At 48.0% G+C, this 16,144-nt stretch overlaps 1 protein-coding gene across 8 annotated transcripts in view; it reads left to right on the top strand.

The window, feature by feature from the left end:
- The window catches only part of IQSEC1 (IQ motif and Sec7 domain ArfGEF 1), a 3,055,115-nt gene that overhangs the window by 2,502,431 nt on the left and 536,540 nt on the right, over positions 1-16,144 (top strand). The window contains exon 1 of one of the 8 annotated variants that reach the window (XM_069643969.1): positions 7,020-7,402. The exons of the other annotated variants lie outside the window; for them this stretch is intronic. Coding sequence (XP_069500070.1) covers positions 7,035-7,402 — 368 coding nt within the window. The 5' untranslated portion in view covers positions 7,020-7,034. Of the gene's footprint in view, positions 1-7,019; positions 7,403-16,144 lie in introns of those variants that run through there. 8 annotated transcript variants of the gene reach the window in all.

The following is a 16,144-nucleotide window of genomic DNA, read 5'->3' as shown; positions in this document are numbered from 1 at the left end:
AGACGAATATACAAGTTAGAGATACTTAAAAGGGAGGATTGGACTGACTGATGAAGCAAAGAGAGACTGAACCAATAACAAGAAGTCAAGAAAAAGGACCAATGAACAGAAGCCTGGCCAGACGGTGGCTCAAAGTGTAAAAGGGACCAATGGACAGAAGCCTGGCCAGAGAGTGGCTCAAAGTGTAAAAGGGACCAATGAACAGAAGCCTGGCCAGACGGTGGCTCAAAGTGTAAAAGGGACCAATGGACAGAAGCCTGGCCAGAGAGTGGCTCAAAGTGTAAAAGGGACCAACGAACAGAAGCCTGGCCAGACAGTGGCTGAAAGTGTAAAAGGGACCAATGAACAGAAGCTTGGCCAGACAGTGGCTGAAAGTGTAAAAGGGACCAATGGACAGAAGCCTGGCCAGACAGTGGCTCAAAGTGTAAAAGGGGCCAACGATCAGAAGCCTGGCCAGGCAGTGGCTCAAAGTGTAAAAGGGGCCAACGATCAGAAGCCTGGACAGACAGTGGCTCAAAGTGTAAAAGGGACCAATGGACAGAAGCCTGGCCAGACGGTGGCTCAAAGTGTAAAAGGGACCAATGGACAGAAGCCTGGCCAGAGAGTGGCTCAAAGTGTAAAAGGGACCAATGAACAGACAGAAGCCTGGCCAGACGGTGGCTCAAAGTGTAAAAGGGACCAATGAACAGAAGCCTGGCCAGACAGTGGCTCAAAGTGTAAAAGGGACCAACGAACAGAAGCCTGGCCAGACAGTGGCTGAAAGTGTAAAAGGGACCAATGAACAGAAGCTTGGCCAGACAGTGGCTCAAAGTGTAAAAGGGGCCAACGATCAGAAGCCTGGCCAGGCAGTGGCTCAAAGTGTAAAAGGGGCCAACGATCAGAAGCCTGGACAGACAGTGGCTCAAAGTGTAAAAGGGACCAATGGACAGAAGCCTGGCCAGACGGTGGCTCAAAGTGTAAAAGGGACCAATGGACAGAAGCCTGGCCAGAGAGTAGCTCAAAGTGTAAAAGGGACCAATGAACAGACAGAAGCCTGGCCAGACAGTGGCTCAAAGTGTAAAAGGGGCCAATGGACAGAAGCCTGGCCAGACGGTGGCTCAAAGTGTAAAAGGGACCAATGGACAGAAGCCTGGCCAGAGAGTAGCTCAAAGTGTAAAAGGGACCAATGAACAGACAGAAGCCTGGCCAGACAGTGGCTCAAAGTGTAAAAGGGGCCAATGGACAGAAGCTTGGCCAGACAGTGGCTGAAAGTGTAAAAGGGGCCAATGGACAGAAGCCTGGCCAGAGAGTGGCTCAAAGTGTAAAAGGGGCCAATGATCAGAAGCCTGGGCAGGCAGTGGCTCAAAGCGTAAAGGTACGATGTCCTTTCATCGCGTGAGGTTTTTTCACGGGGATTTTTACCGCGATTGTTTTGCTGAAAAACATCATCGAATTTTTTTTGGGGTGGGGGTTGGAAAAATATATATATTGGGTGTGGGTGTTCGGGGATATATAAACCCTCCCAAAAATAAAAAGAATTAAAGATTTAATGAGTTTTTTTCATAAAACAAATCTGTGTAAAAAGAACCTGCGAAAAAATATCCTGTGACGAAATGACATGGAACAAGTGTAAAAGGGACCAATGAACAGAAGCCTGGCCAGACAGTGGCTCAACGTGTAAAAAGGACCAACGAACAGTAGCCTGGCCAGACAGTGGCTCAAAGTGTAAAAGGGACCAACGAACAGAAGCCTGGCCAGACAGTGGTCAAAGTGTAAAAGGGGCCAACGATCAGAAGCCTGGACAGACAGTGGCTCAAAGTGTAAAAGGGACCAATGGACAGAAGCCTGGCCAGACAGTGGCTCAACGTGTAAAAAGGACCAACGAACAGTAGCCTGGCCAGACAGTGGCTCAAAGTGTAAAAGGGACCAACGAACAGAAGCCTGGCCAGACAGTGGCTGAAAGTGTAAAAGGGACCAATGACCAGAAGCTTGGCCAGACAGTGGCTGAAAGTGTAAAAGGGACCAATGGACAGAAGCCTGGCCAGACAGTGGCTCAAAGTGTAAAAGGGGCCAACGATCAGAAGCCGGCCAGGCAGTGGCTCAAAGTGTAAAAGGGGCCAACGATCAGAAGCCTGGACAGACAGTGGCTCAAAGTGTAAAAGGGACCAATGGACAGAAGCCTGGCCAGACGGTGGCTCAAAGTGTAAAAGGGACCAATGGACAGAAGCCTGGCCAGAGAGTAGCTCAAAGTGTAAAAGGGACCAACGAACAGAAGCCTGGCCAGACAGTGGCTGAAAGTGTAAAAGGGACCAATGAACAGAAGCTTGGCCAGACAGTGGCTGAAAGTGTAAAAGGGACCAATGGACAGAAGCCTGGCCAGACAGTGGCTCAAAGTGTAAAAGGGGCCAACGATCAGAAGCCTGGCCAGGCAGTGGCTCAAAGTGTAAAAGGGGCCAACGATCAGAAGCCTGGACAGACAGTGGCTCAAAGTGTAAAAGGGACCAATGGACAGAAGCCTGGCCAGACGGTGGCTCAAAGTGTAAAAGGGACCAATGGACAGAAGCCTGGCCAGAGAGTGGCTCAAAGTGTAAAAGGGACCAATGAACAGACAGAAGCCTGGCCAGACGGTGGCTCAAAGTGTAAAAGGGACCAATGAACAGAAGCCTGGCCAGACAGTGGCTCAAAGTGTAAAAGGGACCAACGAACAGAAGCCTGGCCAGACAGTGGCTGAAAGTGTAAAAGGGACCAATGAACAGAAGCTTGGCCAGACAGTGGCTGAAAGTGTAAAAGGGACCAATGGACAGAAGCCTGGCCAGACAGTGGCTCAAAGTGTAAAAGGGGCCAACGATCAGAAGCCTGGCCAGGCAGTGGCTCAAAGTGTAAAAGGGACCAATGGACAGAAGCCTGGCCAGACGGTGGCTCAAAGTGTAAAAGGGACCAATGGACAGAAGCCTGGCCAGAGAGTGGCTCAAAGTGTAAAAGGGACCAATGAACAGACAGAAGCCTGGCCAGACAGTGGCTCAAAGTGTAAAAGGGGCCAATGGACAGAAGCTTGGCCAGACAGTGGCTGAAAGTGTAAAAGGGGCCAATGGACAGAAGCCTGGCCAGAGAGTGGCTCAAAGTGTAAAAGGGGCCAATGATCAGATGCCTGGCCAGACAGTGGCTCAAAGTGTAAAAGGGGCCAATGATCAGAAGCCTGGCCAGACAAAGTGTACAATGGTGAAAAGGAACAGATGAATCATGCTCCAAAAAGTGTGATATGGTTAACTTATATCTCATGTTACCTTACATTACCCAGTGAGTATATTTGACATAGAGCATGTTCATGCTTTATCAATTACAGGTGTCTTGTTCCGATGATACTACATGTAAGCATGCCTGGGACACACAACTGGGGGAAACAAAGAAGTAGACTAGGTGAAAATATGTGTCCTGGTACATCTCTTGGAATGCCAATGGGAACGGGTTATACGGAGAGAGTGCAGAGGAAGAAGGAGAGAGTGGGCGGGAGAGAGAGGTACACCTTTCAAAGTAAAGCAGCAAGCCCCTCTTCCCTGAAACCTGGAAGCGGGGCGTTCAGGAAGCATACTTTCATAGACCACATGGACATTAAGCAATGTATTTTTAATGCCAAAACCCAGATAGTGTGGTTCTTGTCCAATTAGCAAGTAGGGGTGGTTTGAGTGGGCACTGCTATTTTAACAATTTCGTGAATTCTTGATAAGAAATGTGATCCTGTAGCCAACAAACCTCACATGCACTTTGAGGCATGAGAATACTTGTGGGAAAATGGATCCTATGTACAGTGACCTAGGAAGCTGGAAAGACCCTGCGTGTAAATCAACACAAAGTTACTTGTAATTATTCAAGTATAGTACATTATTTCTTGAATTTGCAAAACATTTTACATATAGATTTCCTCTTGACGACAATTATAAGATTAAAAAAGAACAGTTTATTTTCAGAGACACAGGCAGTAGTTGGTCAAATGCATTTTGGTCTTGAGACCATCTTCAGGTGCTACCAGCAATAAATACAAATAAATAAAATAATCTCCATAACTACATGTTCCTTACATGTTTTCTTTGTTAATAAATACAAATTTAAAGAAATGTCGCTTGCAGAGAAAATTGATGGTTTTACCCGTCTGTTGTGTCATGTTCTAAAGTAACAATGTTGTCATCTACGGCTTCTCATAAGCACCTGGCTTATTTTATGAGGGACTTGAATGATGGCATCGCGTGCCGGCGGTTATTTTTAGCGGTTTCTGTCGTTTCTTCGCCTAGGTTTCTGCACAAGATACAACGTATGCTTTTGAATATGTGTAAAGCATACGTTGTATCTTGGCAAAAAAGGACAAAAACAGCCCCTCTTTCTTGTCACCACACAACTGAATGAGAATATGTAATTATTAACGGAATCGTACCAAAATGTCACCCTCACAATTACGACGGCCGAAAATGCTGACTTTTTTTGGACCCCCTTACACCACATATATATGTGGGGAGTATAGTATATAATATTAATATGGGGGAGCTGCGGAGGGGTCTCCCCCCACCATATATATGTGGTGTATAGGGGTTTAAAAATAAAGTCAGAATTTTTAGCCGTCTCGATAATCACATAGATCCATTATTAACGTGACCCATAGTGAGATGACACGGATTGCAGAAGAGAACCTACATCATTTAAGACCAAAAACATTTTTACACTAAAAATGGCCACCTGGGCGCGATGACGTCATCACTGTGATGACGGCATCACGTTTACCGCTGCCGGCGCCATTTTCAAACATATTTAACCGCACTCACACCGGGAAGCAGCCTATTTGTAGCCTCACAGGATTCCAATAAATGCAGTGAATAGGAGCGGGCAAAGGGGCTTCTGGTTCCTTGGCACAATATCCCACCCACCTGTCCAGCCTTAACTTGAATAGGCGGCGGGACTCCAGCCGCAAGACACCCAATGATCGTTTTCTTTATTGGAATCCTGCCTTCGAATGCTCATCTGCGTGATATATTTCCGTGGGGGGTAGATGGGTGGGGGGTGTCTAAGTGTGTGTGTGTGTGTGTGTGTGTGTGTGTCCCGCCTTTCAAGTTCCACCTTCCACCGCCCTCCCACCCACCTGTTTCCTACCAGTAGAATTGTTGGTGTGTGCATGCGCGTTTGTTGTGGGTTTTCTTGCCCGGGAACTAGATGGGCTAATTCACATAGCATTCTTCAGTGGGATTTTCTATTGAATGAGGCGCTTTGTGACTCAGGCCTTATGTGCTTTCATGACCCGGATGTTCAGAAGGCCCGAAGGATAAGATGTGACAAGCGTGCATCAAGTCTGGTGCGCCTGTGGTGTGGCCTGCCTGCCTTTGCTGCAGGGGGCTCTACCTGTGTGCAGCAGCAGCAGCAGTTCTGGCATCTCTCTCACTGTACTGTACTGGGGGCCAAGCAAGCTGTTCATGTCACCAAATATCTTTCATTGTCATTGGTGTCATTGTCATTGAGCAGGTGTCGACCGGGACACATTCTCCTCCGCACCCAGCCAATTTCCTCGTGTTATGGGTGTTGGCCGAGTTACTGTAGTCAAACAAACGCCCGTTGTCTTGTTGCTTGAGCAATAGCTCAGTGAGTTCTGTGCCTGCTGTAGAGAAGAATCAAATCTGCAGAGGATCGCCTTCAAATCAAGCAAACCCCAGTGGGTTAAAATAGCATTTACCATGCAAAGCGCAAAGAGACGCCACAATCAGTGGTGACCGATATACGTGTGGTGATTAGTCATAGGGCTGTCAGGTGTCGACACCTATAAGCCGAAACTATTGCATTACAGTACAGATAGGAAGGAATGGCATATGAGGATGGACACAGCCTGTAGCTTGGTTATTTGCCCACCCATTGACTGCCCACAGACATGCTGATCCCTATGGCCATTCCCACCCAGTTCCTGCACCTTCCTGCCCAAAGCACCTCCTCATGGGAACTCTGTGAGCTCACTTTATTCGAGCCTTACCATCAAACGTTGCACTCTAAGGGCTCAATTCATGGAACTATTTGCACGGTTCAAAGTGACGCTGCATTGCTGACACAAATCCTGATTCATGGAACTGTGCAAAGTGTATGTTACAGTGCAAAGGCAGTGCAAAGTTCATTTTGTACTGCAAAAATGACTTTGCACTGTAAAAATACACTTTGCACAGCTCCATGAATCAGGGTTTGTGTCAACAGTACAAAGTCAATTTCCAGCAGTGTAAAGTCACTTTGAACCGTGCAAAAAATTCCATGAAATCAGCCCTAAGTGCCTGCCAGTGTTTTTTAAAAGCAGCCATCTGAGGGTTAATGACTTAATTAGAGCTGTAAACTAGCTAATGGTGTAATAAAAATGTCTTAACCAGGTCTGCCATCAGCTGCTTGATTTATAAGCACTAAGTCTGTCCTTCACGGAAGCCCTGCTAAAAACAAGCATTGGCAAAGCCAACGGTTTTGACTTGTGTATAAGTGTTAGGCCTTTGTCAGGGACTGCTATTAGATGCCCAGGTAGTCACGACATTTTGCACCTGCTGTCACCAATGGCCAGTTAACACCACTCCGGCTGTGCCTGGCAAGTGCCTTTCCCATGCTTACACAAAAGCCCAAACTGTTGACATTACCAATGCTTACTAATAGCAGTGTGCACTATAGACGGCCCGTCGTGCAGATCATATTAAGTGCGTTTCTCTTGTTGAGACCATGGGGTGCTCCGGCCTTGTACATTGTGGACTTGGGCTGAAAGTGTCACTGTACATGGATGTGTGCCTTTTCTAAACGCGCGGGCCTTCTTTGCGGGACCCCCTTCGGAAAATGACTCATTTGGCTCCGAAGAGTTCACCGCAGCAGACAGTTCGGAGTTTATCCAGCCGCGGCCAGATGAGTCGGGGCGTATTTTGCGAGCACTCGCACTTCTGGTAAGCGATCGTCCCGGGCCCTGGCAGGCGTCTCCCTCCCTCGGAGGGGGGTTACACTGGGCGCGTTTGTCTAAAGTTGCTCACTCCGTAGGTCTGGCGCTCTTGGCACTGCGCGAACATGTAATGTTCCACACGAGACGACATTCGTGGTCTGTGTGCGCGCAAGGAAGGGGCCCCGCTCTGCGCCCGTGGAGGAAGGAGCGCAGTAACTCGAGTCCTGCCGAGCGGCCCTCCCTGCGCTGCGGGGCAAGTTCTGGTTCCAGAGCCTGCTGCCGGCCGGACGCTGGCTCCTTGGACGGAGAGCCCGGCTCTTGGCTGCGGAATGCGCGCTGGCCCCGCTCTGTTCTTGGCGCAGGTGCGAGAGCCCAGTTTGCTCCACTGACTGGGGAGCGCCTACGCCCCCCACGGCGTCCCACGAGGGTCATGAAGGGCGATGGTGGCGCAGTGTGGAATCTGATGTGGAAGTACTGCATTTCCGTGCGGACCATAAGGTACTATATATGTATGTATTTGTTTGTTTTTGTTTAGCGCATCCACACGAACTGGCACGCCTCTAGGCGCATGAGAGCTCCAAAACAATATGCTGCCGTTCTCGGGAGGTTGAGCTGGAAACTCTGAGCGTTAGCAAGCCTGGCTATCGCTGCAGCGTCAATTCGTGCCATGGGTTCATCTTGCCAACTTGGATTGGTCCTTGCGCTGTGTCCTCGTGGCGCTGCAGCTTCCGGCGCGAGCTCTTAGACAAATAGCTAGCAAACGTAAAATCTGGCAGGGAAATGCGTTTCCTCGCTACATAGCTGCTTTCTGGTTGCACCCCTGACTGCCACCACTTATCCCTTCCACCAGCAGAACTGCGTTGCTGTATAAACGCTGGCCCCCTCTTCTTGAGAACTTCTCTGCTGTTCTCGAGCTAGGCGCGCGCTATAGCAATACAAATATAAAATACAAATACATTTTTGTGCACCTTCAAGCAGGGCGGCTGTTCATATAGGACAGGGGATCCGTGTTGTGGGTAAATAGTCAACCTTGGAAGCGACAGACCTGTAATCAGATCCTAACATCAACGCTTGGAGAAGCTGTGTGATCTTGCCCAAATCTGTCTCCTTTACCTTGGAACCTTTACCTGCCAAAAGTAAAGTGCAACAAATAGTTAACATGAAAGCAAGTGTATAGGGTCCCATAGGCCATGTGTAGGACTCCAGCTGCATGTGTACTGTACAAGGTTAATTTGCACGTGCTGGAACCACGAGCGCTTAGAGTAGGGGTGCACAATTGATTTTGCTGGAGAAATGCACCACACAAATCTCAAATTGTGTGCCGGACCGGCCATGGGGATAAGCGGACGGTAGGGGCGTCAGTGCATGCGTTTGAGTGAAAAAGGAAAGCATTGGTTTTGAGACGCACTTTTGATGTATTGCTATATTTTTTCAACTGCAACCTGTGCCGTGTGGCATAACCAGTTTGATTTATTGGTAGTACGGGACTGAAACAATGGCCCTGAGTGCTGGTAACAAAGGTGCCGGCACCTTTTGCGGACTAGCATACTCTGCGTCTGCCGATAGGGGTGGTGACCTGTCGGTAGTTCAGGCCAATACCGGCAGATAATTCACTGAAGCACCGGCACCGTTAACAGCGGTGCCGGTACTCCACGGAAATGGGAACTTACCATACCTCCGCCGCCCGTAATATCTCGGTATTACCGGGATATCGGCAGTGGCGTCTCCAGGAATCAAATTTAGGGGGTGCACAGAAGGGGTCACAGACAAAAGTAGGGGGCCGCCTTTAAAAGGGCAATGTGTATGCTTCTTGTAAATTGACACAGGCAAAGTAGTCCAAAGTGGCTCAGGGGAGGTAAAAATCGTGCATTTATACAGCAAGCAATTCTGTTGTATCTATGTATATATCTTGACGTTAACGATATTGTCAGACCCTATATCGATATTGAAAATGTATATCAATATATATCTCCAAAACTCAATATATCGCCCAGCCCTACCCTGGACTCTCTAAAGACAAACTCCCCGTCCCCCAGCAGCAGATGCTGCTGGGGGAAGAGGGAGAGCACTTAATGACTGCTTATCACTCATGTTCTACTGGCAGAGCATTTAAAGTGGGAGCGATTTACCAGTCATGGTCCATTTAAGAGACCACTCTTTTGGACAAGACATTCTTAATGTTTCAGTGTTAAGAAATGCAAAGGGACATTTTTATTCTAAGAGTACACACACAGCACCAGTTAAGTTCACTCCTGCTTTCGGGCCTTCATCGGCAATTTGTTCAGATGTTGCCCGTTGTCAGCGGCTGGTAATGGACACCTGCCATTTTTTTCTCTTTGAAATGATACAGTGTCTATATTGTGTCCCGAACACATCTGCTGTAGGTGGCATTTCACACATGTGCCATTAATACCCACGGTTCGCAATGCCTTTCTATGCTTCACGCATCTGGCCGCAGGTGCTTTTCTGGAAGGTCTGTGCAGATCGCAATTGGGGCTGTGGGTTCCTTTCTCCGCAGTGTCTTTGGACATTTTTGATAGTGCAAATGTAGCAAAAGCACTGAGAATATTCAGAGCGGGCACGTGAACTAGAGGAGCACCGTGTGTGTGTCACTGTGCGCACTATAACAGCGGTCAACCAGCGACAAGATATGATCCTTTAAAACAGTGTCTTCTGCAGAGTTGGAGCCACTCTGATGTCTCGAGGGCAGTGTGTCCCTTTAAGGCCAGAAGAAAGAAACAGGCTAAGCAAAGGATACAAACTTGCAAGTGACAGCTAGGGAAAGGAGGACAGTAGATTAGATCACTGAGCCCCCTACTTCCCTCAGCAATGCTGGGGGCTCGGCCGGGAAACCATTGTCGTTGGTTGAACTACCCGCCAAGACCCCAATTTGAATTTCAACAATCAGCGGCTGGGCTGGCCTGGTTGTTGAAATTCAAATTGGGGTCTTTTTTCACTGTGCCCTCACTCCAATCGGGCAGGGCAGGGGGCAGGGCTTGCCTTTTCACCTAGCTGCGCATGCGTGCGCACACAGGCAATAGCAATGGCAAGCCCTGGGCCCTGACTGCGGACCCTCACCCTTGTGCTGCTGTCCTCTGTACACCTTTATGGTGCGTTCTACACTGCATTTGCAGTGCTCTCAACCGGCCCCAGCGTCAGCATTACGGCCCTGTGTATTGTACATGCGGCTGGCCGCCAGGCAGCACTGTAGAGAGAGTAGCCCAGGTGGGGGTGCAACAAGGGGGACACCAGGATTTCAGAGGAGGGGCCCGTGCCCTCCTGAACCAACCCTAGCGATGACACTGGATATCGGGTGGCGGGAACGGTAAACTGAGGTTGCCAGTAGGCCGCCGATACTACCAGCTGGCTACCAGCAACCCCATAATGAGAGCCAATGTCTTTAAATAGAAGGGGAAGTGCACGAATCAGGATGCAGAGACAAAAACAAGACAGAGGGGATTCGCACACCTGTCATGACATAGAAAGAATGGGGGATGGACAGAGAGAGAGGGGGAAAGTAGAGAGGGCGGGAAGGAGCGAGAGAGAATGACAGAAAGAGAGATAAAATGGAGAGAGGGAGAGAGAGAGAATGACAGAAAGAGAAAAAGAATGAAAGAGAGAGACACATAGCAAAAGAGAGAGAGAGAGAGAGAGAGAGAGAGAGAGAGAGAGAGAGAGAGAGAGATTGACGCTAGGCCAGGCAACACTTCATTATAAAAATCATGTGACTTGAGGGCCATAAATATTGTTCTAAATGTGCTGCATCTGGCCTGCTGCCCAAATGTTGTCCACCATTGACTTAGAGCTAATCCAGTTGCACTTGTTGAATAATGTGTTTGTTCCTGGCAGATTCTTTTCAAATCCCATTGCCCGAGTTGCGTTTCCGCCCAACTTTGGAGGACTTGGAGACAAGCGAATAGAGGCGCCACCAAGGGGGGTCCAAGTGGGGCCATGGCCACACTTATAAAAACACTGCCCCCCACCTGCCTCTTAGAGTCAATGAATGTCTCACCCCAAGAACCTCATCACGCAACCCCTATGAAAAATGTCTGGGGCACCACTGCAAGCAAACCCATTGTGTTAAACGCTAATGAAGGAAAGTTGCGTTGAATTCATGCGTCCGCTCAAGGGGCTACGACTCTTCGGACATGATATTGTCATGGATGTGTCCCAGCCTTCTAACGCCCTTGCCATTGCTTATTGGTCCCACCAGGGGCGGCAAGTGCGCGAGTGCTCCAGGGGCCCTGACACCCCCCTCACCCCTCTCCCCTCCCCCCCCCGGGAAAAGACATCTGCTCTAAAAGTCTTACTTTCATTGGAATTTCATAAAAATCTGTCAACCGTCGCCCCAGGGAAAATCAAAGATCAGCTCCCCTGGGTCCTACTAATGCATGGACGCTGCGATGTAGTGACCTGTGCACTGATATCCTATGAACAGTGTTTCCACTGGACATACTTAACAGATACATATGCACGTACATGTCACTTCATACAATTGATAATAAGCATGGTTCATCATGCATGGGGCACCACGAATGTGACTTTCACATGTGTCAGACTCGTACTTCTCACCTGCCTGTCTTTTTACAGATGTGTTTTTTATTCAGTGAGCATACTGGCCAGCTGTTACTACTGCCCTTTAGCACGCACGTTCTTTGGGGTGCTCATAGCTGCGGGTACGTGCCAGTGCGCTTTGCAGTGAGTACCAGAAGAGCGTCTGCAGCATACACTCAGGACGCGGGCCTCTTTTTTACCAACTATGCAGATGCCAGACAGCTGGTCTTAGAATTAAGTGGTGATTCCCCCCAAGACTCATCAAAGCTTCTTTTTCTGTAAAATCTGATCGAGTCCTGGATGTCCCAAAACTGGATGTGCCTGTGATCTTCAGTTCGTCCCACGCCAGGTCCAACCTGGATGCAAAATATGAAAATGTCCTCATAAATGACGAAACCATCTCAGTCCAGCACAAAGTAAAACCGCTGGGTGTTATCTTGGAATCCTCCCTCAACACCGAAGAGCATACCAACCAGATTACCAGAAACTGTAATCATTACCTTTGCCTTTTAAGGAACATTCAGCCTTTTCTAACAGAGGAAAATTGCACTACCATTGCCCGGGGCACTATCCTGTCATGATTGGATTATTGTAACTCCCTGTTGCTTGGGTCAAATATCTCGTGTAAAGAAATGTCATTGTGTTTAGAATGACGTTATACGGATAATTAAAAACATTCCATGGAAAGAACACATCTCAAAATATAGGAGAGCTCTCCATTGGCTGCCATTACAAGACCGCATAGACTTGGAAGTATGTACCCTTGTCCACCGTTGGTTTTATGGCAATGCTCCATCCTACCTAAAAGCTGCCATCACCCGCTATACACCAGTAAGATCAGTGCCCTCTTCCAACCTTACACAGATTGTATGCCCCGTTTTCAAAAAACTAAGAGGCTTGCAAAGGTCCTTTCCCATCAGGGCCGCTCAGCTATGGAACTCTCTCCCCCCGAATTTAAGATTGGTAGAGAATTTAGTTTCCTTTTGCCTGGAACTAAAAACGTTACATTACTATTCAGGTAATCAGCCTTCCCCATTCGTAGTGTATCTTGAATCATGACTGTTTGTCCTGCTTATGTTGTCTCATGTGTAGGTGTGCACCCCGATGCCTGCGGGCTGCCGGCGCGTTAGAAATAAACAAATAAATATCACAACCATCACACACTTGCTTATAACAGGCTAAGGGCTGTTCACTCTTAAATGAAGTAGACCCTGCTTCATCTCTGAAGGGGATGTTTTCAGCAATAGCAGTGCCTTTGTTTAGGTCACACTGACATCTTTCTTCACTGCAGATCTGACCAATTATACTCTCATCAGCCTGCACATGATTGCGCCGGCTGATATAACTGCACTCTCAATATCCTAAAACCATTGTACAGTGCAAAACAAGAAAACAGCCCGTGTCAAACGGTGTGCGTGATATTGCACTGTGTTGCATGTACTCTAGAGGGCCATGGTCAATGATAAAAAGCCTTGCAACGGCTGCTCATATTACAGCGCATCATCATCTAGTGCAATATGTACAGGTATATGGAAAATGCACCCTGTATCCAGACCTATGTGTAATATTCCACAACAGCAGCTACTGCAGTGCACCATGGAGAGAATCAGTGGAAAGGCTGCTTGCGGTATACAACTGCATCAGATAATGCCACCTGCGCCCTTGAATGGAAAATGCACCCTGTATCCCAGACCTATGTGTAATATAACACAGCAGCAGCTACTGCAGTGCACCATGGAAAGAATCAGCGCAGAGGCTTCTTGCGTTATATGACTGCATCAGATAATGCCACATGCACCCTTGAATGGAAAATGCACCCTGTATCCCAGACCTATGTGTAATATAACACAGCAGCAGCTACTGCAGTGCACCATGGAAAGAATCAGCGCAGAGGCTTCTTGCGTTATATGACTGCATCAGATAATGCCACATGCACCCTTGAATGGAAAATGCACCCTGTATCCCAGACCTATGTGTAATATACGACAGCATCAGCTACTGCATTGCACCATGTAAAGAATCAGTGCAAAGGCTGATTGCGGTATACCACTGCATCAGATAATGCCACATGCACCCTTAAATGAAAAATGCACCCTGTATCCCAGACCTGTGGGTGATACAGTAGTGCACCATGATTAGAATTAGTGCAAATGCTGCTGCGGTATACCACTGCATCAGATAATGCCACATGCACCGTGAAATGGAAAATGCACCCTGTATCCCAGACCTATATGTGTAATCTACCACAGCATCTACTGCAGTGCACCATGGATAGAATCAGCGCACAGGCTTCTTGAATTGGAGAACGTGCAATACAAAGTGTGCACTAATAGAACATGCACTGAGCCCCATTAAGAACGATACTCTGCCAGCATGGCGGGGCTGTATATTTCGCTTATGCAGTGGTAGGTCCAAGCGTGGTGGTATTACCTGGTGTCACGGTGCTCCATTCTACCATCATCTACAGCAATACTGATAGCAGAGGAGATCACTGGCCTCCGCTACCTACACTGTGAGAACTGCAAGGCATTGTGATGAAGCTCCCCTTCCCCCAACAGAACCACCACCCACCACCTTAGGCATCTGTTGGCCCACTGCACCCCCCCCCGCTCCCCAGCACAGGGTTATTTGTAGGCTGGTGGCCCATCTCCAGCATAGGTCCATCTTATGGTTGCCCTTATTTCTGGTGTGTTGGCAACCCCAAAGTACAAACCACTGTTACATCTGCAATGGATCATTGGACTGGCAGTGGTTGGGCACATTCCCCATCTGGATGGTGAAGACACCTTGTAGAGGACCCAGCGGACAGCAGTGCGTAGGGCCACGGAGAGCAGTTCGAGTGACACCGGGTTTGGCATTCCTACTACAGAATAGGGAGATAGAGAAGTGGCAATGCCAGCCTCCCACTACTGCTTGGAGTTCCAGGGGTAAAGTGTTTGAAAAATGCCTTTTCACGAAAACACAGACCTGAAAGATGAACTGGAAAAAAATATTGGGAAGTGGGTACACACTTAAAAGGAAAAAGAGAATATAAAGGGTCAGGGGATAGCAGGTGGTTAAAAAGAGAAGGCTAAGGGTTGGCAAGGATACATTTATAAACAAACGACATGGACAAAAACGACCACATTTGGTCTGCGTTTTTGAAGAAGGCATTATAGCCAGTTGTTTTATCTCATAGAACCAGTCCCCGGCCTCCCTAAATGGAGTCAAACATAACCTAACGAGTACAAGCACTGTGTAGTAGCTGGTTATTTGTCCTAGTGGGAAGAAAGGGCAGTAGGAAGGTGCAGCTTCCTAAAATTGTGCGCATGCGTGCCCGCTTCTGGGAACATTGCGCGACATTGGCGACAGAGCCAAGTGACACATGGAAGTCCACCTCGGTCATTCATTTAGTGTCCACGTTAATTAATCTTTTAATAGCGCGCCTAATACCAGAGACCAGTCTCTTAGCGCATGACCAGGATTCAAACCTGTCTTGCTCTGTGTTGTCTTGCTTCCAAGACAAACACGTTGCCCCTGAGCTATCCTCCTGGCCCAGCTATCCTTTAGTCCCAGAGAGCCTCAGTTTGCTCCATTAGTAACACTACATTAGTGGGGATAGTACTGCCTGCTCCTACACAACTAGGCTCCTCTCAGCATGTGCGGGACTGCGCAGTGGCAATAAGAGGAACACTACCCCTTCCCTGACTTGGTCTATGCCAGAATGAACATGCTTAAAGGATAGTTCCGGGACTTTTTTTTTATTGTCCCTACGGTTCGGCCATGTGTTTTTAAGCATAACTCGGTAGATCGTAGAAAACTTTCCTATGGACCTTACCCGACTTTTCGTCCATTAACGCACTCGAAATCAGCCGCCATTTTCTGATAATCCTATCATTTCCCCCCATCGCCCTGGCTCACCTGCTTTTGCGGCACTAAATCAAATCCCCCGCCCCTGAAACAGACTTTATCAAAACATTCATATTCCCCGCCTCTATCCGTGACGTGACTGAGCTGCGTAGGCAAACGCGCCCAGGCGTCTTCTACGCGACTCCACACAGAACCCGGAAATCAACACAGATGAGCTCACACAACACAGCGCCACAATTGGGAATATGAAACTGTACTTTTAAAATAAACCGCAAGATTGTAAATTTGGTAAAGTACATTTATTTGACATCAAATGTTTTGAGAATATTCAGCGATTTGCATTTTTATTTGCTCACGTTCCAAAAAGTTCATTTTGAGGCACGCGATGTTCCTTTGCTGTACACAGGGTCTTAGATCATCTCACAATACAGCGCCACAATTCGGAATATGAAACTGTGGTTTAAAAGCAAACGGCAAGATTGTACATTTGGCAAAGTACATTTATTGGACATCAAATGTTTAGAGAATATTCAGCGATTTGCATTTTTCTTTGCTCTCGATCCAAAATAGTTCGTCTTGAGGCAAGCGATGTTCGTGTGCAGTACACAGGGTGTTGGTTTACGATAAAATAAGCTCTTCGGTCGCACTGATAATCGCATGGCTGTTCCAACAACGAGGCACTAGGCCACCACAACGGTCTGTATGTTGCATCTAGCCGTTAGTACCGCGTAAGGGCATACTTGTACTTGGCGATCGTCCCATAAAATGGTCAGAGTGGTAACGTTGTTCACGCGGAGAAGCAACTGGTGGTTGAAAAACCCATCCGCCGGTGTCTGG

Source organism: Ambystoma mexicanum, chromosome 2p, assembly GCF_040938575.1.
Source record: "Ambystoma mexicanum isolate Mex_15411 chromosome 2p, UKY_AmexF1_1, whole genome shotgun sequence".
NCBI lineage: Eukaryota > Metazoa > Chordata > Amphibia > Caudata > Ambystomatidae > Ambystoma > Ambystoma mexicanum.
The sequence above is the reverse complement of the archived record's forward strand: the minus strand, read 5'-3'. Positions and strand labels throughout refer to the sequence as shown.